The sequence below is a fragment of the Heliangelus exortis genome, chromosome 17, assembly GCF_036169615.1.
Source record: "Heliangelus exortis chromosome 17, bHelExo1.hap1, whole genome shotgun sequence".
Taxonomy (NCBI): Eukaryota; Metazoa; Chordata; class Aves; order Apodiformes; family Trochilidae; genus Heliangelus; species Heliangelus exortis.
The window spans coordinates 14,737,449-14,759,698 of record NC_092438.1 but is presented as its reverse complement, the minus strand read 5'-3'; the positions used below and the strand labels follow the sequence as shown (position 1 = coordinate 14,759,698).

The window sequence follows — 22,250 nt, the reverse complement described above, 5'->3', positions numbered from 1 at the left end:
GCAAAAAATGAGATCCAAAGTCAAAAGGTCTGAGAGATCTGAGCACAGCTCAAAGTCACCTAATGTGATGCTGAATCACATCAACAATATTGCTCCTCCTCCCCAAGAAAATTCTCCCATTGTATCCAGGGGTGAGTTTGAACCAGGGAGGGTGACATTTTCTCCCTCTGGCTCCAGAGCTGGAGCTTCCACCACTTCCACAGTCAGTGCCACACAGGTGGACACATGGAGCCACCCCTGGGCCACCTACAGCCAGGCAGAAGATGCAGCTGAGCTGATACCTCCCTCCTCTCATGGTGTCAAAAAAACCTGCAGTGCTTCTGCCCAAAATCCAGGGGAAGGTGGCTGTGCCAAGCCCAGGGCTTCAGTCAGAGTGGGGACACCCTGGACTCTGAGTAAAGAGCAGGTGGCTGTGGAAAGGTTTGGGCTGACCACATCTGCATCTTGCTCTTTGGTCTGCATCAAGCTCAGCCCCTCCTGCAGCAAGTTAGACACAAATGGAAGACCCTGGTCTGGGGAGTGTATTCCTGACAGTGTTTCAAACAGGCCTGGGGAGAAATCTAGACTATATACCAAAAATATCTCCTCATTTGGAGCTATGATCTGGAAACATAAATAACAGTGGCCTGTCCAAATTGAATCTGTGGAGCTTTAACAATGCTGACCCATGAATTTTGATAAATATACTTCCACTATTAATAATGGCACTCAGCTGCTCAACCATTGAAGGAGGTATAAAAGCTTTCTGGCTGAGCAGCTACAATGCCCATTTTGCTGTATTGCTTTCCATAAATCCATAGCTGGGATCCTCCAGGCCATGTGCGAAGGTCCCTGGAGAGCACAGAGCTGGCAGAGTCTGCTCCCCCATCTCTGTTTGTCTGCTTCTGCTACCAGGAGTAAAAAACCCTACACTTTAACCACTTCAACCACCTCCAGCCAGATCCTCCTTGAGCTGTGTCCACCCAGCAGCTCATTGCCCACTGAAGCCCTTGGGACAGGGGATCTGGGAAGAAGTGTAATGAAGTAATGTGTCCCCAGAATAGGGACCAAAAATCTGCTCTTAGAGCTGATGTGCTCTAAATTTGGAGAGAAACATCAGATAATGCTCCTTCCCTGCAGGAGGGAAGGCTGTGTGATGGAGCTTTGCTGTGGGCAGTTTTCAGTGTTGCCCACAAATGGCAAGACAGGAGGTCAGGTATTTCAGGGTAGATAGATACAGGGTGAAACAGACAGGGAAATTCCAGCTAAACCAGAGGAGGCTGAACTTAAACTGCCTATTACAGCTCAGGGAAAAGACTCTGGAGTCCTCATTGACTGTTCACCAAAACCATGGCCTTGATGTGCACCAAAAAGTCAGGAAAATGTGTGAAATCATCAGGAAGAGGTCTCAGAGGGCATCCTCTGCTGGCTGTGTCACAGCTGGGGACAGTTCTGGCCTCTGGCTGTAAGGACACAGAGTCCTGAGCCAAGCAACTGAGATGATCAAGGGGATGGGGCAGCTGTGGGTCCTGGAAAGGCTGGGAATTTACCCTGGAGGAGGAAGAGACAACTTTACAACCTCACAGAGTGACTGGGGACCTGGTGCTCAGCTGATTCTGCACTAAGAGGCCATCGACGAGTCTAGTAAATTGGTTTAAAATGGATAAAAGGGACTTTACATGGGGCAGAAGGGAGAATGATCTTCTGGAACTTGCTGCCACAGGAGGCTGTGGAAACAAATAGGATCAGCAGGTTTATAAAGGGTATAGCAAATTCATGGACAGGTCAACAAACAGATGCTGAAGGCAACAGGCAGGATTGTACCCTCTGAAATTGTTGTCATTGCTGCTGTGGATGCTGGAGGGCACAATCACAAATGGCTGGGATCATGTGCCCTCCCCTGATGGCATCTCCTGCTGCTGAAAACAACACTGGGAGAGAAGAACCAAAGCTTGGACCCACAGACCTGTGTTCTCAGACTCACCATCCCTGAGAAAATTCAGGTGTTCTCAGACCTGGCTGCTGAGTGGTACAAAGAACAGGGAACCAGCAGGCAGAATTTTTGGGTTTTTTTTATTTTTTTGCATTTCCATTCAATTCCCATCTCTGTAGTGAAAATCTGTGGCCAATGGCAAGCAGGCCTGGCTGAAAAATACTGGCTTGACATTGAAAAGGGTGATAGAGTTGCAGCAAAAATCTGCCTAGATCTAATTATCAAAATGACGTGGTCAGCCACAAAACCAGGTTGGAAAGCCAGTGCTAATGATGTGGAAAACTTCTGCCTTTCAGTTGATAAATGGCCCCAAAACAGCAGAGAGAGCAATGAGAAGGCATCAGAGGTCATGTTACCAGATATCTGCTCTTTACCTTTCCAGATGTATAAAATCCCAGACCTATATTCTCTTGTGACCATCTCCAGGGACAGGGGCTTTGTGATGCTTATTGCCTCTTTGGCCACAGGAGCTCCCAGAAAGAGAGCAGGGCAGCCCTGAGGGGGATCAGCAAAAGGTTTTTTAAAGATGTTACTTGCAGTGTTGAATTTGTGATGGCACAGGAGAGCAGAGCATGTTTGGAGTTGTGGGAATGCTTGTTTTTATCAGCCCCATCCTGTGTGGAGGGGTTTGCCCAGCTGGGCTTCATGTGGTCCTGCTCTGAAAGGAAGGAGAGAAAAGATTTGAAGTCCTTCATCCAAGCTGGCATTTTTTTGTGAAGGCTGACTCTATTGTCTGTCTTCTACAACCACTTTTCTGCTTCCCACTGGCAAAACAGCCAGTGGAGAAGAGGTGATAACCCTAAAAAGTGTGGGCAAAAGTATATTTCAACCATTGCAGTATTTTCAGCTTGCTTGCCTGAAAAAAATTCCCTTTACCTCAGCAACTGCTTGAAGTCATCTCCACACAGGCAGTGTCTTTGGGAAGTGCTAAAGGGTGATGGAGCTGCAGCTCCCCAGTGCTGGGAGCTGGGCTGGCTGGAAGCAGCGGCTTCTCCCTGCCCGGAGGCTCCGGCTCGGCGGGACCAAGGCTTGGCCCCCGGCACCCCCTGCCTGCTCCCGATAAAGCACCGCGGCTTCAGGTCCCCATCTGGTGGCAGCGGGGACCAACGCCCGCGACACACCTCATCCCGGCTTTTGGGACCTCGGGCGTTCTTTGGCCGGGCAGAGCCCTGGGAAGATGTTGCAGAGCCAGGATGCTGCTCACTGCCACAGCCTGAGGACGCAGCTACCAGGGTTGGAAGCCAAAGACTGGCAGAGGCAGTGGGGACAACTCCCGGCCTCCTTCCCCTCCACACACCCACCATCCCCTGTGTTGTACCCTGCCCCTCATGCACCCACCATGTGCACGAGGTGCCCAAGAGAGTCCCTCTGTGGCTTGGAGTATCCCAAGTCTGTGCTGGGTTTGCTTCTGGCTCTTCCCAGAGCTTTAAACACCGGTCCCCCTCCCCCTCTGTGCCCTGATCCCCCCACCGTGTCCCTGATGCCCCCAAATACCCTGGAGAAGCTGAGGCTCTCTGTGGAGCTGTGTCTGTCAGCTGGGAGAATGATTTCTGCTCCATCCCTGCTCCATGCAAAGGCAGAGCAGGTTGGTCAGTGATGCCCTCACCAGCTTTCTGTCCCACTCCTCACCATGCCCAGGAGTAGTGGGCATATGGGGTCATACGATGCTTTGCAGGAGAAATCCTGGGGGTTGGAGGGGCCTCCCTCACACCTCAGAGACATTTGGGGTCTCTCCTGCCTCAGGAGCATTCACTGAGGGTGGCTGGGGCAAATCTCCATTCTTGTGAGTGCCAGGGAGAAAAGGGACCTGTGGCCACCTCAGCTGGGCTCTGTGGGGTGGCTGCCCAGTTACACCAGGACTTTCCCGGACCTTCCCTCTGGCACTGGCTGGGACCAGGCAGCCTTACTCAGCACCTGGCAGGTTGCAGTCCTCCTGGGACTATCTGCTGCCCTGTCTCCCACCACACCCACAGCTGGAGGAGAGCCCATGCTCTCCTTTATCAGCCCCCCAGGGCTCCCAACTCCACAGCCACCCTGCTGCAGGCTGCGATAAGGGCTGGGGGCTGTGCAGACACCAGCACCACTTCACTGCTTCACCCATTACTACTCATCCCCCAAAAGCACCTTCTGGGGCTGAGCCCCTTCGCTCCCCTTGCAGTCCCCCCTGCCTGCTGTCTCCCCCAGTCCACCAGCCACCCACAACACCTCTGAAGTGGCACCCCAGCAATGCAAGTTGGGTGGCAAGAGAAGAAATCCAAAGATGCCATGCAGCCCTGCGTGCTGGAGGAGCACAGAAAGATGTCCTTGTGCTTGGAGGTCCCCAGGCTGCCTTCGCTCTGTCACCACGCAGAGGGTCACAAGTGCTGGGAGCCCCTGTACCCCACTTTTTCCCCGCAAGCACTTCCAGGAGATGCTCTCCAACAATTTTACCTGCACAGGGCTAGCTGGGCGAGAGGAGATCCCAGCACGGTGCTCTGGTGGGAAGGATGGAGCTGCAGGGAGGCTTGCAAGGGCAAGGCTCTGGCCACTCACCACGAGTCTCTCTTCCACAGGTACCTGTAGATGTTCTGCTTGCTCCTGGACCCACATATCTGGCAGAGCAGTGTGTACCTGCAGGGCAACCACCACCCAAACCCTGCCTGCTCTCGAGAGGCAGCAAAACCAGAGCCCATTTCCTCTGCGTGCCCACCTGGCAGGGGCGATCCCTGAGCAGATCCCTCCCGCTCCCTCCCCGCGGGCAGCAAGCAGAGCAGGACGCCAGGGATGGAGCACAAATGCAAGAGATTTTATTTCAGATCATTTGTCTGCTCGCTGTGGGAAGGCTGCTGGTGGGTCGGGTCCAGCTCCAGCCAGGGTGCCGTCTTAGCGGTACTTGGCGGTCAGCACGGTGCCCACGGCACACAGGAACTTGTCCAGGGAAGCGTGGACCTCCGGGGTCAGGACAGCAGGGTTGCGGATGGCCACCACCACCAGGAAGCATTGGCCCAGCAGCTGAAAGGCAAAAGAAGATGGTGAGCGGAGGGGTGAAGGCGAGGAGATGCCCAGGGAGGGGGAACGGGCTGGGCACCCCTTCCCAAATTCTCACTTTGAAGTTGACAGGGTCCACGCGGAGCTTTTGGGCGTGGAGGTCGCTGAGCTTGGAGAGGGCACCAGCGATGTCATCGATGTTGTTGACAGCCTCGACCAGTGCAGCTGCCACCTTCTTGCCGTGCCCCTTGACCTGGGCAGACCCCGGTGACAGGTCAAAGTGGGGGAAGTAGGTCTTGGTCTGGGGGTAGGTGGCAAACATCCTGGAGGAAAGAGGAAGTCGGGGACAGGTGAAACCAGGGTCACATAGGATGCTAAGGATGGGGAGGGGATGAGGGCAGACACGAGAGAGCTGGGGACAGGCAGCAGAAGGGATGGAGATGGGGATGGACACCTACCTCGCCAGGGTCTCGGCGCCATACTCCTCGGCCTGGCCGCCGATTTTGGCGAAGACGCCCTTCACGTTGGTCTTGTCAGCGGCAGACAGCACCATGGTGTCAGCTCCGCGTTCTCAGCCCCCAGCACGGGTGCCCCCGCTGCCCGCCGCAGTCCTTATATGCGGTACCGGGACAGTGCCCGCCCCCGGCCCGCCCCGCTCCTGGCCCGGCCCGGCCCAGCCCCGCCGCCCCTGGACCCCGGCCAGGTCGGGTCCCGCCCCGCAGCACCGGCACCGGGCCCGGAGAGGGGGGGGGGGGGGGGGTTTGCCCCCGGCAGCGGCCGAGTTTGGGCTCAGGATTAGGGTTCGGGCTGGCAGCGGTACAGGATGGGGGGGCCGGTCCCGCTGGCTGCGGAGGAGGCTTGGGTTTAGGGTTAGGGTCTGTGCGGGCATGGGTTGGGGTTTGGGTTTGGGTCTGCACTGGCCCTTGGCAGAGCATCCCGTGTGTGTCCCCTCCTGGCACAGGCACCAGCTCGCAGTGGGGTCCTGGCAAAGGTCCCTCTGGCACGGGCAGATCTGGCACAGCCTGGCTGTGGGGATAGCAGCCTGGGGCTTGTCACTTTCAACAGCATGGTGGGAGTCTGTGCTCCACATCTTGAGCCTGCCCAGCACCCCCAGCACCCATACACAACCCCGAGGGTACCTGCAGGTACAGACTGACCCATCTGACCCAGCTTCCCCATGCACACACAGGCACTGAGCTGCCCCACTACACTCACTGCCCCTACACCCCCCTGGCATCTAACATGGACCCTGTACAGACACTGTCCTTGCAGGCTCTGTCCCTATTACACCCTGACAGCCATCACGGCCCCTGTACACCCAGCAGCCACACATCCATGCTGCCCTACTGCACCCACTGCCCTTCCTCCCCCAACTTCAACCAGTGCACCCCCTGCTCCCTGAACCCCAGCACCATCCCTCTGCACACAGACCACGGAGTTCCCCTGTCCCAGCCCTCTCTCCTGCACCCAGAGCTGGGGTGGGGGGTCCAGGGATGACCCTGACTCCTGGGAAGGGGGGATGCTCAGCAGAACCAGGGGGATCAGCACTGGTGCCCGCACTGGTCTGCAGCAGCAGGAGCTCAGAGCCAGGGAAGGAAGGATTGCAGGGCTGCAGCAGCCCATGGCAAACCCCCTGTGCCCCAAGTGATGGTGGTGAGGAAGGTAAGAAGGGCAAGGAAGATGAGGATGGTGAGGAAGACAAGGAGGGTGAGGGGGCTTGTGGTGCTTCTAGTAGGTTCGAGAGCTGGCTCAGGCAGACAGGGGACAGTTCACACCCTTGTTTCCTCCATTGCCAGTGCTTCTTATCGTTTGTGTTTGGGGGAGATTAGCTTGAGCTGGCACCATTTCAGAGCAGGGAAGGAGGGGAGGCTGGGGGGGGGGTTGTTCTTCTGGGAAGCAGAGTCCAGGGAAAGAGCAGTGGGGCAGTGTGTCTGCTGCCCGTGCTGTGTCAGGGGGACAGTCTGCAAAGGGGGTTGGCAGAAGACCCCTGGCACTAAAATAAATGGGTGCAAATGCACCTGAAAACACTGAGATGTGTCTGAGGTCCCTTCCAACTCTAACCATTCTATGCTCCTGTGATTCTGCGGAGGAAAAGGGCTGTGGGTCCTCAATGCCCTGGCAGGAGCAGGGCCAGCATGGCTGAGGGTCTCCCTGCCCTGTGTTTCTGCCCCAGGGTCCCTGCATGCCCTGCACACTGCAGGCACTGCCCTCCTGATCCACCCTCTCCCATCCCTCATCCCTGGTGTCACAGGGCAGAGCAAACCCAGGGCTAATTTCGTATCTTACAACACATCACCCCAGGTCCCTGGCATCTAAAGACAAGGGTTTTTTCTAAATTCAGACTCCAAACCCCTGAAACCAGTGTTCCTGTGCTGGATTGCAGCCTGCCCACCCCAATCCCACTCTGCCCAGCACCCAGGTGAAAAGCAGAAACCTGGGGCAGGTGTGGGGGCTCTTCACTGGCAGTCGATGGGGATTTGTGGCTCTAGGGTTGAGCTCAAGGACAGTGCTTGTGCTTCATGGTCTGCGGTAGATTTTTTTTCCCTTCCATGAATTTGGCTGATTGCCTGTGGAGCTGACAAAGGCACTTAACTCCCACAGCATCCCCAGTAAAGCCCTAAACAGCCATAGTGATAGGTGGTGCCAGGGGAGGAATTAATCCTACCCTTTCTGGAGAATCCTTCAAGGAGATGCAAGAACCACATTTGGCTCGGCACATCCTGGCCCCTCTCTCCTCGGGGGGCTGCAGGCACGGTGAGGTGACAGACTGAGCTCCATTCCTCAGGTCCTGCTGCACTGGCAGCATCCCAAGCTGAGGTGGAAGGAGGCAGGATCCTGAAGGGCACCCAGGGAGCCCATGGCCAGTGCTGCCCTCCTGTACTACAGCTGTCCCCACCAGCAGCTCCTCCTGTCCCTCCCTCCCTTTAATGGGAGCACAGCAATACCCCAGCCCACCCTGGCCCCCCGTTCTGGCACAGACAGACACAGGGTATTTTCAAAGGTGTCTTTATTGGTGGCACCTGGACATACATAGCAGATTATCTGTACTTCTCAGCCAGCACAGCAGCCACGGCCGACAGGAACTTGTCGAAGGCAGCGTGAACCTCAGGGCTGTAATCCTTGGTCAGATGAGTGGCCAGCACCACCTGCAGGCACTGTGCCAGCAGCTGTAAGGCAAAACAGGGTTCAGCATCGTTGCTATGACCCCCAGATCCCAGCCTAGTCCTTGTTCCCCATCCCCTGTCCCTCGTCCCCCCACCCCGGTCCCCATCCCCTGTCCTTTGTCCTTAATGTCCCCCACTCTCCATCGCCTTGGCCTCTGGCCCCCAGTCCAGTCCATGGTCCCTGCTCCCTGCCCCCCCCCCCCCCCCCCCAGCCCAGTCCCAGTCCCCCACCCCTCGTGCCCCGTTCCCCACATGCCTTGAAGTTGACAGGGTCAACACGCAGGTTGTAGGCATGGAGGTTGCTGAGCTCGGACAAAGCCTGGCTGAGGTTGTCCAGGCTCTTGACAGCAGTGCCCAGGGCGGCCACAACCTTCTTGCCGTGGCCACGGATCTGGTCAGAGCCTGGTGACAGGTCGAAGTGGGGGAAGTAGGTCTTGGTCTGGGGGTAGGTGACGAACATCCTGCCGGAGCAGAAGGGTCAGTGCTGCTGGTCCTCAGCATCCCCCCCCCCAGCCTCCCCATAGCCCCCGAGGGGCTCCCACCCCTGCTTCCCCCGCTTGCCCACGGGTTCCCTGCTTTACCTCGTCAGGGTTTCGGCTCCAACATCCTCCTGGCAGCCTTGGATCTTGTCCCAGATCTGGGTAATCAGCTTCTTGTCCTCGGCGGTCAGCATGGTGGCTGCGGGCAGTGGGCAGACAGGTCTCGGTGGGAGCGGAGCCTGCGGGGACGCCCTCTTATAGCAGCCGGCACCTCTGCCCCGACCTTATCTTATCGGCACCGAGGGGCGGGGGGACCGCGGTGTGCCGGGCCCAGGGAGCGGCCCCGGTGCTGCCCCGGGGGGCCCCGGAGGCCCCCGGTTCCCCTGCTTTGCCCCATTGCACCAGCCCCGTGCTGGGGGCTGGGGGCAGCACCTGCCCCAGCAGCAGCATCCAGGGGCACAGACCTGGGGTGGCACAGCCTCAGCCCAGCTGGACAGCGTGTCCCCCAGCCTCCCGGCAGGATCCATCCTGGTCCAGGGTCCTCTCTGGCTCTGCAGGTCCCAGCTGTGTCCCTGGCCCCTTATGTCCCCCAGACTCTGTCACATCAGCTCCTCTCTGCCCACAGAGCCCGTGATCGGGAGTCAGCAACAAGCCCTCCCTGGGGATCTACCGTGGGAAACATCGTTTCTCCAGCAGCTCAGAGAAGTGGGCAGCGAGGAACCTGTTTTGGGGTACATGGCCTTCCCAAAACCTGATGCTTGTCAGGCCTGTGCTTCTTCCCATCTTTCCCATCTTTCCCATCTTTCCAGCCCAGCGTGTGCTCGGGGCTCTCTGAAAACACTGGGACATTCTGCAGGGCATAGGGTGCTTGGTGATGTCACATCCTTCACCCAGCCTCTCTACAAAGTCTTTGGTGCAACTTTGGTTTAGGCACACACCAGATGCTAAGCCACCACCTAAATTCTGGGTTTCAACTTTCAGCTTACCCAAGACCTGAAAAAAGCAGAATGTTTTACAAATTCCCGGGTGCACTGTGTGACAGGTTCAGAGCAATTTGGTGGCTTCAGCCCTTCTGCATTGTCTCTCTCCCTCTTGCACAAACACAGTCTCAATAGTTTGTAAATGAGATGAGGAGCTCAGCTGGCAGTGCCAGGTCAGGCTGTCGAGCAGAGCATGCTGAAGACTTTGCACCCACCTTTTCATGTCAGAAGTCCACTGAGACAGGCATGGGCAGTCAGTGTAATCTGACAAGTAATTTTCTATGAGTTTTAGGTTGCTGACCACACCAGCTCTGATAACACACTGATGTTCTGGTTTCTGCTGAGCAGTGTTTGTGCAGCATCAGGACATCTCTGCTTCTCACTCTGCCACCCCCAGGGAATAGATTTTGGGGTGTGCCATACAATGGGATGGGACACAACAGGGCATATGACTCCAACTAACCAAGGAAGTCTTTCATACCATATGTCATGATCAGCAATAAAATGGAAAAGAGAACTGGAGGAGTTTTAGGGGGTTTGCCCATCTTTTTTTGCTGAGGAACTGGCTGTGCATTGGTCTACCCATGAGGGGTAGACTTTGCACTGACTTGTTTTATTTTCTAATAAAACCACCTGTTTTATTTTCTTCCCTCTTCTTCCACTTGTATTTTACTTATTAAACAGTTATTTCTGTTTGCTTGTTCATTTGTTTGATCCTGACCCTGAAATTTTCTTGCTTTTATTCTTCCTTTCCTCTTCCCCTCATCCCATTGGAGAAGGGAGGTGAGTGAGCAGCTGTGAATGAGCTTTGCTGTCACTGGGGTTAACTCACAAGAAGTAGGTGTGGAGGATACCTGTAGCTGCTTTCCAGAGAAACCCTGGAAATTTCTGATCCCCCTGATGCCATCAACACTGACCAATGGCCATTGCTATTCCTAAATCTGAAATCACAGACTCACAGAATCACAGGATGTTACAGGTTGGAAGGGACCTTGGAAGATCATGGAATCCAAGTGCACCACAACTGTTATGTCCTCACCACACAGAGAATGTTGCTTTAAATTATCTCAATGTCACGATGCACACCAAGTTCCTCATGTTAAAAACTATGTCAAGCTGAGGGGATGATCCCTACACCAAACCTGTCTAGCAGGTGTGATAGCCCAAGGTGTTCATGAAGCACATCAGATACTTTGGTCATACCCCATGGAGAGGAGCATGAGAAGACAATGCCCTGCATGGTCTGGGCACATCACAACATGTGGCAATGCAAAGGTTTTGCTCACAAAAAGCTGTGATGAGTTTTGCATGGGCCAAACAAAAAGTCTGGGGCCATTCAGGATCCTAGCAGGGTACAAGACAGTTCCCTGGAATCATTCTTTGGTGGCTGTACCTTTGGTGAGCAGTAGCAGTCACAGGGCACCAGCCTGATCTGGGTTTCTGCTCAGCACCATGTTATTTCCACTTAATATTGTGCTACTCCCACTGAATTTAAACATGAATTTAGCACATGAATTGGTACATGAATTCACTAGTACACAAACTAGTACATGAATTTACACAGCTTGCTTTCCCCCCTCATATTGTGTGGACGTTTCAAACCTTCCCTGTCTGAACAATGAGGTGTAGGTGGGACACATGGAAATGAAAGCACAGAGACCATAGCTCACATTTCACGTATTTATTGTTTTTCTGCAGTAGGTCACACCCAACCATAGGGGATTTGACTGCATAGGAAGGAGGGAATATCCCAGGGCCTGGCAGCTGGTGTGCACCAGGGATGCAGAAGTCATTTATCTGTACTTCTCAGTCAGAACAGAGGAAACACTGGACAGAAACTTGTCCCATGCAGCATGAGCTTCTGGGGTGAAGTCATTGGGGTAGTGGACAGCCAGGGAGCACAGGATACAGTGGGAAAGAAGCTATAAGGGAAAACAGAACGAAATCCATCATCTCCTGTAACAGAATTCAATCTGAGGGTCTGCAAGGGACCTTGGTCCCAGCACACTCTGGGATGACAACTGTGTTCTGACCAGGGAGTGTGGCTGCCTGGTGTTATTTATGGAGCAGCAGAATTGCCTTTGATTCAGGCAAAAGCCACTGCTTCATCCCACTCCCTCTTCCATATGTTGCTTCCTTCCTCAGCAAAGGGAAACACAACAAAGTGGAAACATTTAGAATTTACTGAGACTTTGTCCAAGATATAAACTGATTTGTGAGGAAGATTCTTAAATTACAACAAAGGCAGCAGACTTGAGTCTGTCTAACACAGGAGCCCCCTGAGGAGTACTTTGCCTGAGCCAGACCTGCTCTTTCACTCTAAGATCCAGCCTCAGGTTAAAAATCAGGTGGGGAACAAGCAGCACCATCAGTTGACAAGGCTGCACAATTAACATTAATTAAGATCGAGCTGCCAATAGCCCAACTGATCTTTAGTCCTGTGGTGGCAGTTTTCACCCCTGAAAGTCTCTGTGCTCACTCACCTTGAAGTTCACAGGGTCCACCCTGAGGATGTAAGCATGCAGCTCACTGAGTTTGACCAGAGCACCTCTGAGGTCATCCAGGTTCTTCACAGCTTCCCCGATGGCATTCATGACCTTCGAGCCATGGCCACGAAGCTGAGGGGAGCTGTGGCTGAGGTCAAAGTGAGGGAAGTAGGTTTTTGTCTGGGGGTAGGTGAAGAAAAGCCTGGAAGGGAACATGAGGATGTGATTCAGCAGTGGAAATGGTGTGGAAGAGATGGTAAAACCTCAGAGCAAGGGCAGGGAAAGCCTGCCAGCTACAGGAGGACTCTCCTTCCATGGTTGTAGCAGAGTTTTGGGAGCTTGAAGCTCACACCAGGGAAGTCTTTCTGCTCTTAAACCTCTTCTGCAGTATGTGCAGATTAGACAATGGGCTCACCTGTATGTACTAGAGAAGAATGAAATGTTAAAGATCATTTATTGTTTTGTCTTTGTGAAAATAAATAATAGCCCCAGATTATCCCTACATTTGCCATATTAGATTGTTGGCCTGTCTGCAGGATCTTTGAACTACTACAAGCTGGCAGAACCAGAATCCATGAGTGGCACTCAGAGCCCTGGAAGGGTTATCACAATATTTCATATTGAGCTGTAAATAACATTTAAAGAACTTTGAATAATATAATAATTTCTGAACAATTTCCAGACTATTATTTGCATGATGTTTGGATTACTGTGCTACATATACTTCATGCAGGGGGTCCAGCTGTCCTAACAGCTTGTTACTTATCAACTGGAAGAATGAAACATGAATATCCAGGGAATTTAGTGGACAGCTATTCTCTTAAGGCCTAGAAATTGGCAAAGAAATTGCCTGACTTGTACACTCCATTTCCTAGCAGGGATAACCCTGTTTCAGGACACTGAGTATGAATAACTTTGAATTCCTCGCCAGGGCTTCCAGCTATGACATCTCGTCTTGCTGTAATGGGAAATAAACCACCAGAATTACTTAGAAAATTATGTTTTGCTATAAGATTTTGAAGCATTTAGTAGCACAGATATTAGCATTATTAGCATTTAGTAACACAGATACAATGCCAGAAAATCACACACCAAACAACACAGAGATCATCCATCAACTCTCACCACTCCCACCGTGCTCTGGCTCACACAAGTTTTACAAGACCTCCATCCTTCAGTTTTACAAGACCTCCATCCTAACAGCAAAACCAGAGGAGGAACCCCCTTCAGAGGGGGTCTGGGGCCCTTACCTCTCCAGTGATTCTGCCCCAATGGCATCGATTTGGGGAGCCACCTTTGCCCAGATGGCAACCACGGCAGCTTTCTCGGCTTGAGTCAGCGTCATTGTGCAGGAGGGTGCAGGCTCAGGCTCTTGGCAATGAACCCTCAGAGCAGGTTTGGACTCATTGTCCTGACAGCCCTGGTTATAAAGAGAAAGGGGAGAGTGGACTTTGGTGCCTGTCTGCACTCATTGGTCCTGAGGCCCACCCCTGGGGGCGGGGGGCTCTTATCTCCCCCTGAAACAATCCCTATTTCGGCAGGGATCAGCTCACTGCCCTCCTGTCTTGCTGCTGTTATCAGCTTCTTAACACAATGGCTGTGTGGCCCAAAGAAATTGGCTGGACATATATTGATACATGACCAGAGAGAGAAATGCTGGAAAATTCCAGTGATGGAGCGTTAGGATGCATCTTTAAGCTCAGTGGCCTTCAAGCTTGGAGGGGAATCTGTATTTTCTGCTTTGCAGAAACTGGGCCTTTCTGTGCCATAATATACACTTCCAGGATATGTGGCTGCCACATGGTGCAATATTTTGTATGAAACAGCTCCTAGGTAGTGGCAGGACATGTGCAGTGTAGTTCAGAGGGGAGTGAACTCCTGATTTTGTGGGAATCGTGGAAGATTTTACCATTTGCTTCAGCATTGCCAGGACTTACTTTGCCAGTCTCTGGAAAGGAATTAGGGACACAGTTCCCAATTGATACTGTTTATAACAGCACAGTTTATACCAGAATGATTCCTAAAGATAAAGGGAGAGGGAGCTTATGAAATTGATACGGTCCTAGAAAAAAGCATGTGTGTGAAAAAAGCCCAAACAGACTGTTTTTTTCATCACTAACTGCCTCATCCTGCACTTCTTTGATTTCTACCTGTGTGATCCTACTGTTAATTATCCCTTGTGCTGCAAAATTGCTCTCAGCACCACAGGCTGTGCTGTTGTGTGCTGTGGGCACACATGGACAAGCCTGGTCCCACCATAGATGGCTTGTAGGTTCAGGGCACGGGCAAACTGATGGGTGAAGGACCAAACCAGCAAAGGGAACATTGCAAGTCTGTAATCACAGATAAGTGGGCAAAGTGTCAAAGAAATACCCTAGTGGAGAAGGTTGCTGGGGAAGCCCTGGGAATGAATAACCTGCCAACACATGAAGCAGAGCTAAATCTCTCTGCCACCCTGATAAACTGCAGCAGCCATGCACACATCACAGGCGCTGGCAGGCGTGCATGTGGTACAGGCAGAGAGGTCAGATAGTGTTCTCTGCCCAAATTGTCCTGCATGGCTGATCTGTATAAGCCAGGTTTCCTGCTGACACGTGTCTGTGCTGCCCAGCAATGCTACCAGCTGCTGCAGAGAGTGCTCCCCTCTAAACCTTCTGAGCCCCTCAAGGATCTAATGATACCTGGGTCATGAGGACATTGCAGTATGTTCAACCTACAGCTACCTGTACCAGGAGCATGGACCCATGGAGCCTCTCCTGGTGTGGCTGTGCCTTCCCACCTGTGCTGTGCTTACAGTGGGGGTTTCTTCTCGTGGGGACAGGTCTCTCTGGGTCAGCTCCACAGCCCGCAGGAGCTGGTACATCCACTACAAATCATTCACTGCTACCCCCTCCTGGGGCTGGAGCTCTGCCACTGCATCCTGGGGTCAGGTGGGAATGGGGCAGTGGTGCCAGAGAAGTGGCTTGGATGGGGTCAGACAGCTGCTGCTGTATCCTCTGGTGTCCCCAGTGTCTTGGTGGCTGCAGTGGCACTCACAGAAGGGCACTGACCCACTCTGTGCTTTGCTCTGGGCTCTGAATTCAAGCCTCTCTGCATGTCCTCTGTCACACGAAGCAGGAGAAACCTTGGGCTTTCCCAAAGGGCGGGCACAAAGCACTGGCTGAGTTCAGTGGCCTTGAATTATCATCCTGTTGGCCTTTGGAGGCCAACACCATACCTGGGATTTCATCAAAGTTGTGTTCAGTACCACAGCCCCCTCCTCAGCCCTCCTGCCTAGCAGCTGCCTGGCTGGGTAACTCACTTCTCTTGGTTCCTCAGTTCAAGAGGGGATACAAGAAGCAACTCACCTGAGACCCAGAGAGGACAATTGCTTTGCCATAAGGAGTAGTACCAGAGTGCTTTTTGTCTGTTTTCCCTTGGGTAAATGCCATACATCTCCACTGAGAACCCAAAGCTAAATCTCTCTGGTTCCAGAGATGCAGAGCAGGCTCTCCCACTGCATGGCAGTGCTCCAAGCTCTCCTCAGTCACAGCACTTCTAATCAGAGGTCACTCAATCAACACATGCAGGGAGCAACTGTGACCCAGATATATCCAGGGACAAGGCAGGGACCATCAGGACTCCTTCTTTTTTTGCTGCCAGGTGTTTAACCTGCACACTGACCCACCCTGACTGACAGATTAAGGTCTGTGTAGACATGAAGAGCAGGGTGATGCCCATGGACTCACCCTCACTGAAATCTTCATGGAATTCAAATTAATTTTCTGAGAGTTAGTCCTGCACTATCAGAAAAAAACAAGGGAGCCAGAAGATGGCTGTGGTTTGCTAGAAGGAGCTCATTGCTTGGCCAGGATCAGGGTTGAGCTGGGGGCAGCTGTGGGAGCTCCTCATGAACATTCCTGGTGGGAGAAGGGTGATCCTTGGCCACATTCCACAATGTGCCATGGAAAGGAACTCTCTCTGTCCTTGCATGGACCTCTCTGACAAATTCCTCCATCCCAGTGCTCCAGCTGCCCAAGGGGTAGAGACACATGGAGGTTATGGCCTCAGCAACTCAAGGAGTTGGACAACAAGATTGCTCTCTCACGGGATGGATGCTGAACCTATGTCCTCTGGGAAACTCCACCAGACCTGCCCTGCCCTCCTCTCCTGCTGCTGCTTCTTGTAATTATGATTCACAGACCCTTATCAGAATGTCCACCCTTGGGCAGGTGCTTAATCTTTGTCACAGAGCTATGAAATATCACCAAAGGTGAGTTTTAGTATTAATGTAGGTCTTTTTAAATCCTGTTCCAAAAGCAGTTTGTAATCTTCATTGGCAGAAGCGAGCAACAGGCCTGTTTGCTCATTATAAAAGTGGGATTATAATTTCCATCAACCTTGACTGTAAATCTAGTAACAGATTTAATGGCATTGCTGTGGGATCAGGGATAACTTCTCCATGGACCTGTATTTTCCCTGGGGAGTGCTTGCCCCTCAAAGCAAATTCCTGTGGAACAAACAACACTTATGTGTGCTCTAAATATGAAAATTTGGGGCATATTAAATTTTGGAAAGCTTAAAAGTGGAATTTAGATCCTGGCTTTATTGACTGATTTTCTAATAATGCTGAAATAACTCGCAACACTTTGCTTTAACTCAGTCACAGCCTTCAAGAGTTGGAAATACCCAATTTTGTTATTTAAGAAAGGACAATTATGCTTTGAAGCAGACACAGTGGGAAATTTTAGCGTGGCTGCCCAGTGCTGGCACGGGAGGAATGCTCAGCCGTGATAATGTGACTGTTCTTTAATCACTCCCAGACAACTCTTCTCTCCCCAGCAACACCTTCTCTGGCTTCCACTGTTATCTCAGGCCCTGTGCAGGGTGTCCCAGCAGATTACACCCACACTACGTGTGCTCCTCTCCCTCTCCTGTCACCCCCTGCCCAATGTCCTGGGTGGGGTGGGGGTTGCAGAGCAAAATCCCGAGCAGGGATATCTGAGAGTGTTCAAAGATCTAAATAATTCAACCAAATCCAGAAGAATTTGCACGTAAACCCCGGGACATCCTCAAGCAGAACTGCTGATGATTTCTGATCTGCGTTAAACAAAAAACAGGAGGAAGGCACCAAGGCAGCTGCCAGGGGAAGCAATCCGGGGGTACTGGGATGAGCTGGAAGGGATGGAATAAACTGGGGTTGCGTGCAATGGGAGGGGTGTCCATAGACTGGGAAGTACTGGTCCGGACTGGGGACACTGGGCTGATTGAGGGAGGGTGAGGTGCTGGTCCGAACTGGTGACACTGGGTTAATTGATGGAAGGTGAGGTGCTGGTCCGAACTGGGGACACTGGGTTAATTGAGGGAAGGTGAGGTGCTGGTCCGGACTGGGGACACTGGGTTAATTGAGGGAAGGTGAGGTGCTGGTCCGGACTGGGGACACTGGGCTGACTGAGGGAAGGTGAGGTACTGGTCCGAACTGGGGACACTGGGCTGATTGAGGGAAGGTGAGGTGCTGGTCCGGACCGATGGCACCGCGGAACCGACCGCGCTCCGCCCGCCACCGCCAATCCCGGAGCCGCTGGTCCCGGTACCGGCAGCTCCGCCCCGCCGGAGCCGGGAGCCTCGGGCCGGGCCGGGCGGAAGCGGAAGCCGTGGGTAAGCGATCGGGCTTCCTGCGGGCCGGCATGGGGGAGAGCACCAGCCCCATCAGCGTTATCCTGGTGAGCTCGGGCAGCCGCGGCAACAAGCTGCTCTTCCGATTCCCCTTCCAGCGCGGCGCCGAGCACCCCGCCGCACAGCCCAGTAAGTGCGCGATGCCGCGGGGACCGGACCGAGCCGGACCGAACCGGGCACTGCGGCTGCCCCAGCCCCCGCCGGGGCTTTCCTGCTGCCCAAGGGGGCTTCGCACCCCCCGTTCCTCCTGGGAGGGCTCCGGTGTCCCACACGCACCCCGCACACCCCCTGAGGCGGGCTGGCAACAACCCCCCCTTCCCGCCACTCACAGCCTCTGGGAAGGCCTGGTGTCCCTCACACTGCCTGTACCTCACACTGCTTGTACCTCACACTGCTTGTACCTCACACCGCCTGTACCTCACACCGCCTGTATCTCACACCGCTTGTACCTGACACCGCCTGTAGCTCACACCACCTGTACCTGACACTGCCTGTAGCTCACACCGCCTGTATGTCACACTGACGGTAACTCACACTGCCTGTACCTCATACTGCTTGTACCTCACACTGCCTGTATCTCACACCACCTGTATCTGACACCGCCTGTACCTCACACCACGTGTACCTCACACTGCTTGTACCTCACACCGTTTGTACCTCACACTGCTTGTACCCCTCACACCGCCTGTACCCCTCACACCACCTGTACCCCTCACACCGCCTGTACCCCTCACACTGCCTGTACCTCACAGGTGCCCCGGCACCCCTCACACTGACACACACACACACCCTCCCTCACACCCCATGCTAATTGGATGTTAATTATCACCAGGTGTTGTTACTGACCCAGCACCTTGTTCCTGTACCCATGTGGGGGTTTGAAGGAGCTGTAGGGGAAGGAGGAGGAGGAGGTGGGGTGAGAGGTGAGGGCACTGGTCTGGGAGAGGAGATGGAGCAGACATCAGCCAGCTCAGACACATCAGTCCCTTGTGAGGGATAACGGGGGGGAGGAGGTTTCATTTCCTCTGAAAAAGCAGGAACACGGGACTGCTGCAGGAGTTGTACCTCTTCCTCCAATATTCCCAATCCAGGATGAGGGCTGACCATGGCCAGTGTCCCATCTGACCGTCAACTACCTTGTTCCCAAAGGTCTAAAGGTGCTGCAGAGCCATCCTCATGTCCCTTGCTGCTGTGTGTCACAAGAGGTTTGACACCCCTGCTAGTGTGGGAGTTGCTTTTTACCAACAGAATTGACTTCAACCCCCTTTTTGGTTTTATAGGTAAAAATCTAAAAATGTGGGGGGTTTTTTTGGCTAGCAAAAAAAAAAATCCTGCCCTCCTGGGCTGTGTTGGTAAAAGGGTTTCAATGCCTGTGATAGCAGGGTGGGCTTCTGAAGCATCATCATGGTCCTGGAACCTGAGCAACAATGAGGAAATACATTGGTTAGATTTTTATTTTCCACTCTTGAACTGCAAGTTCTACCTGGTGCTTGAGAAAAGGTTCTTCCTCTGAGTGTTTTGCTCTTTTGTCTTTATCCCCTGAAGATGAAAACCTCTTCTATTTTTTTTTGGTGAGTTTTTGAGTAAGAATAGAAAAAACAAGATCTGGTACTTCTTCCTGAAAAGGCTTTCTGCTTCTCATATTAGTTTTTTTTTTCAATCTGTGATATAGATAATTTTAAAAAGGGCACAGACAAGTATTTGCTTAATGCATGCATTTTAATGAACATTTAAAGAAGATTGTTCCTTTATTCTTTGTTTAAGATAAACCAAGGAGTCGATATGCTGTGAATAGCTCTGGTGACACCACAGAAGATCAAGATGGAGACTCCAGGTAGGAGAAAACATTTCTCCTTGCCTAAGAGTTTAAAATGGAGGAGAAATGGCCTCTTGCTCTCTTGCCTGCTAGTTCAGTAGGCAAATCCTCTTGGACTATAGAGAAGACAGCTTGAAGAGATGCTCTGATGTCAGTTAATGAGTATTTTAGTGCTTAATAATGAGGAAAAGCTACCAAATCTATTGTTTTTCTGGGAAATGTATAGGTCAGATATTTTAGATATAGATATTTTGTGCTTATTAAGAAGGTATTATTACTCTTTCGAAGCTAAGAATATTAATAGTGGCAAAATTCCACTTATCTTTACTTACCTACCTCTAACTGGATATCTTGTTTGGTTTCCTTAAATTCTTCCCTAGGTCGTGTAGGTGTTGTATGGAGTTGCTGTGCACTAATGAATAAGTAATTTTGTTTCTCCAGGTATAGCTGCCCTTGTGTCTGTCGAGTGAAATAGTAGCTCAAAAAGAAACTGAGACTTAAAGATATTTTCTCAATTACAGGAAATCATCGGGTAGCAAATGCACTGAAAATAGGCAGCATGTTGTTCAGCATGCCTGTATTTACAAATGGGCTCTCTAAATGGGTTTTGTAGAAAATCTGAAATGTGCTCCCTGGTTCTGAATTTATCACTATCAGATGTGAGAGAAATGTGGGGAAGTTTTTTTTTTTGTCTGTTGGCCCATAGTTCAGTTGCAGATCTTTTTTTGTGATACATTTTTTATTCCTTACATTCATAAAATGGGGTCATTTCTGTTTTCTCATTTAAGACTGAAAAAGTAATATTGCCCCCCACCAAGAAATTTAGATCCCAACCTTGCAAAATCTAAGTTTCTTCTTAACTTTATTACTGAGAATGGTTTAGCTGAGATTAAAGTAACCCATGACAGTAAACTTAAATCAATGAATATGTTTTTCCAGGATGAGGATCTTTTGAAGACACATTCTGTTTAAAATAATTTATATCTCTGGCTCCTTCTGATGTCTGATGTGGACAGCAGCTAGGGAGCACATTAGGGAGGCTCAGGGCACGTGTTTGCTGGTTATCTCTGGGATTTTGGGGGTTGCTGTTTCAAAACAGTCTTTCCCTAGATAGATAAAGATGGTGTTGGAAGGGTACCAGCTTCTCTCTCAGTGATTGGTGGTGCCTCTGCCATTTTGGCAGGCTGGGCTCCACTTAATGTGGAGCTGCATTTGCTGGATTTTGCCTGTGGTTCTTAATTAGTGTGATGCAGTATGTGGCTATGGCAGGGATGTAGGAAAAGCTTTTATCATTTCAAACTCTGATTAGATGATAAAACAGCTAGTATTTTTCTAAATTTTATTTTAAGTAGTTTGAATGGCCTGGCGTGTAACCTACATTAAACAGAGATCTAGATTATTTCACTTTAGTGGTGTCCAGAATTCTGGGCTTGAAAGTTAGTGCTTAATTTCCATGTCAGGTATTTGTTATTAAGCTTTTAGTGTTAAAAAACAATTTATGATCTCTCAGGTGAACTCACTCATCACAAATTATCACAGTTCTGAAGCTATACCTGGATGAAAGAATATTAAGACAGAAATCTCCTCTGCAGTGATGGTCTTCAGAAAAAAGAAGTGTGCATAATTGGATTTCTTTAGCCTTCAGCCTTAAATTTCCTGGTCATTGTTGTTCTTTTTGTTTTTAATAGATAATTGCAGCCTATTTATGACAGTCCTACCTCTAGGTTACCAGCATGTGTTTGCTAATACTAATTTATACTCAGTGGAGCTGTGTGTTTGGGTCTTTAGAATATAGGGGTTTCTTCCTTTTATAAGCAAAAGTGCAAAGTCAAGAAGCAAAAGTGGCTGAGGTTTGGTGGTGGTGGCCTTGCAAGAAAAAGGTATTCAGAAGAATCTGTTACTGTCAAAACAAACAGTCTGTCAAGTGATTCTCTTTGCTGGCTTCTTCTCAGCCTTGCATAATTTGCTCTCTTCAGAAGCATCCTTCTGTTTTTGGAGTGCTTTACCAGCAATATACCTCACAGTTTATGGAGATGCCTGCCAGTCTTTTTTATTATTTTTCCCCTTAAAAAAATGTGAGGCAATTACTCTTTTGAAGCCATAGGACAATGCTTTGCTGAATTGGTTTGAAATGGGTTTTTTTGTAGTTTTTCTGAAGGCAGTATAGTCAGCAAGCAAAAATTCCAAGGAAGGTGCATGTATAGTAACATGTATTACACCAGAGTTTGCATTCTTTAGTAGCACAGCTGACCAACTGGAGGAGATGGAGCAAGTTTGACAGCATTGATCTCATTAATTGGCCAAAAGCTTCTGTAATTAAAAAGTCAAGTTACTGACAAAGAAGGACTCAGTGTCCCTTTCTAACGAACAATAGTTCTCCTGTGATAACATTTCTGTATCCTCTGTTCTTCCTTTCACTGGACTCCAGTGTTCTGAAAGGCTTCTTTTCAGTAAGGTTGTGCTTTTCCACACATCCATCCATCCATCCATCCATCCATCCATCCATCCATCCCTTTAAACATCCTTCTTGTATCATCTGCCCCTTTGTATAGTTCATGATTTCAGATTGCTTTAGGTTCCCTTTTCAGCATAACCAGGAGAAATCTGCTGTCTTTTGGACTAGTAACTGCTGGAGGTTTTCATTTTGGCTCCCCTTTCTAACATGGGCTGTATAAACCTTTTCACAGGTTTGTCTTTCTGTGTATTTAGTAAAGTTGTTGCAGTAAACAAG

The 22,250-nt window shown here is 51.2% G+C and overlaps 4 protein-coding genes and 1 long non-coding RNA gene across 13 annotated transcripts in view; 1 reads left to right on the top strand and 4 right to left on the bottom strand.

The window, feature by feature from the left end:
* Window positions 1-1,616: 1,616 nt before the first annotated feature.
* LOC139804301 (uncharacterized) lies at window positions 1,617-4,129 on the bottom strand. The gene is made up of 2 exons (XR_011729330.1): window positions 3,467-4,129; window positions 1,617-2,630 (listed from the first exon to the last, which is right to left on the bottom strand). It is a non-coding gene; the product is annotated as an uncharacterized lncRNA (long non-coding RNA).
* A 607-nt stretch (window positions 4,130-4,736) lies between these two features.
* On the bottom strand, window positions 4,737-5,556 carry LOC139804296 (hemoglobin subunit alpha-A). Its single transcript, XM_071761398.1, has 3 exons — window positions 5,398-5,556; window positions 5,058-5,262; window positions 4,737-4,963 (listed from the first exon to the last, which is right to left on the bottom strand). The coding sequence occupies exons 1-3, from the start codon at window positions 5,490-5,492 to the stop codon at window positions 4,835-4,837; spliced, it is 429 nt and encodes a 142-aa protein (XP_071617499.1). The 5' UTR covers window positions 5,493-5,556; the 3' UTR covers window positions 4,737-4,834.
* A 2,373-nt stretch (window positions 5,557-7,929) lies between these two features.
* On the bottom strand, window positions 7,930-8,845 carry LOC139804297 (hemoglobin subunit alpha-D). Its single transcript, XM_071761399.1, has 3 exons — window positions 8,685-8,845; window positions 8,360-8,564; window positions 7,930-8,106 (listed from the first exon to the last, which is right to left on the bottom strand). Exons 1-3 carry the CDS (start codon window positions 8,774-8,776, stop codon window positions 7,978-7,980), a joined length of 426 nt encoding a protein of 141 aa, XP_071617500.1. The 5' UTR covers window positions 8,777-8,845; the 3' UTR covers window positions 7,930-7,977.
* Window positions 8,846-11,232: 2,387 nt separating this feature from the next.
* Window positions 11,233-18,133, bottom strand: LOC139804294 (hemoglobin subunit pi). Of its 2 annotated transcripts, none has more exons than XM_071761396.1 (4): window positions 18,033-18,133; window positions 13,299-13,468; window positions 12,046-12,250; window positions 11,233-11,484 (listed from the first exon to the last, which is right to left on the bottom strand). In XM_071761396.1, the coding sequence occupies exons 2-4, from the start codon at window positions 13,391-13,393 to the stop codon at window positions 11,356-11,358; spliced, it is 429 nt and encodes a 142-aa protein (XP_071617497.1). In that variant the 5' UTR covers window positions 13,394-13,468; window positions 18,033-18,133; the 3' UTR covers window positions 11,233-11,355. The 2 variants fall into 2 exon arrangements, with proteins under 2 accessions (XP_071617497.1, XP_071617496.1); XM_071761395.1 differs by lacking the exon at window positions 18,033-18,133 and adding an exon at window positions 15,396-16,191.
* Window positions 17,674-22,250, top strand: part of NPRL3 (NPR3 like, GATOR1 complex subunit) — a 39,886-nt gene continuing 35,309 nt past the window's right edge. For 5 of the 8 annotated variants that reach the window (XR_011729328.1, XR_011729327.1, XR_011729326.1 and 2 more), the window contains exons 1-2: window positions 17,674-17,832; window positions 19,468-19,537. Coding sequence is in view for 2 of the 8 variants with exons in the window: in XM_071761384.1 (XP_071617485.1) it covers window positions 17,715-17,832; window positions 19,468-19,537 (188 nt within the window). In the remaining 6 variants the exon portion in view is untranslated. Of the gene's footprint in view, window positions 17,833-19,467; window positions 19,538-22,250 lie in introns of those variants that run through there. The other 3 variants (XM_071761385.1, XM_071761386.1, XM_071761389.1) reach the window with 3 other exon arrangements.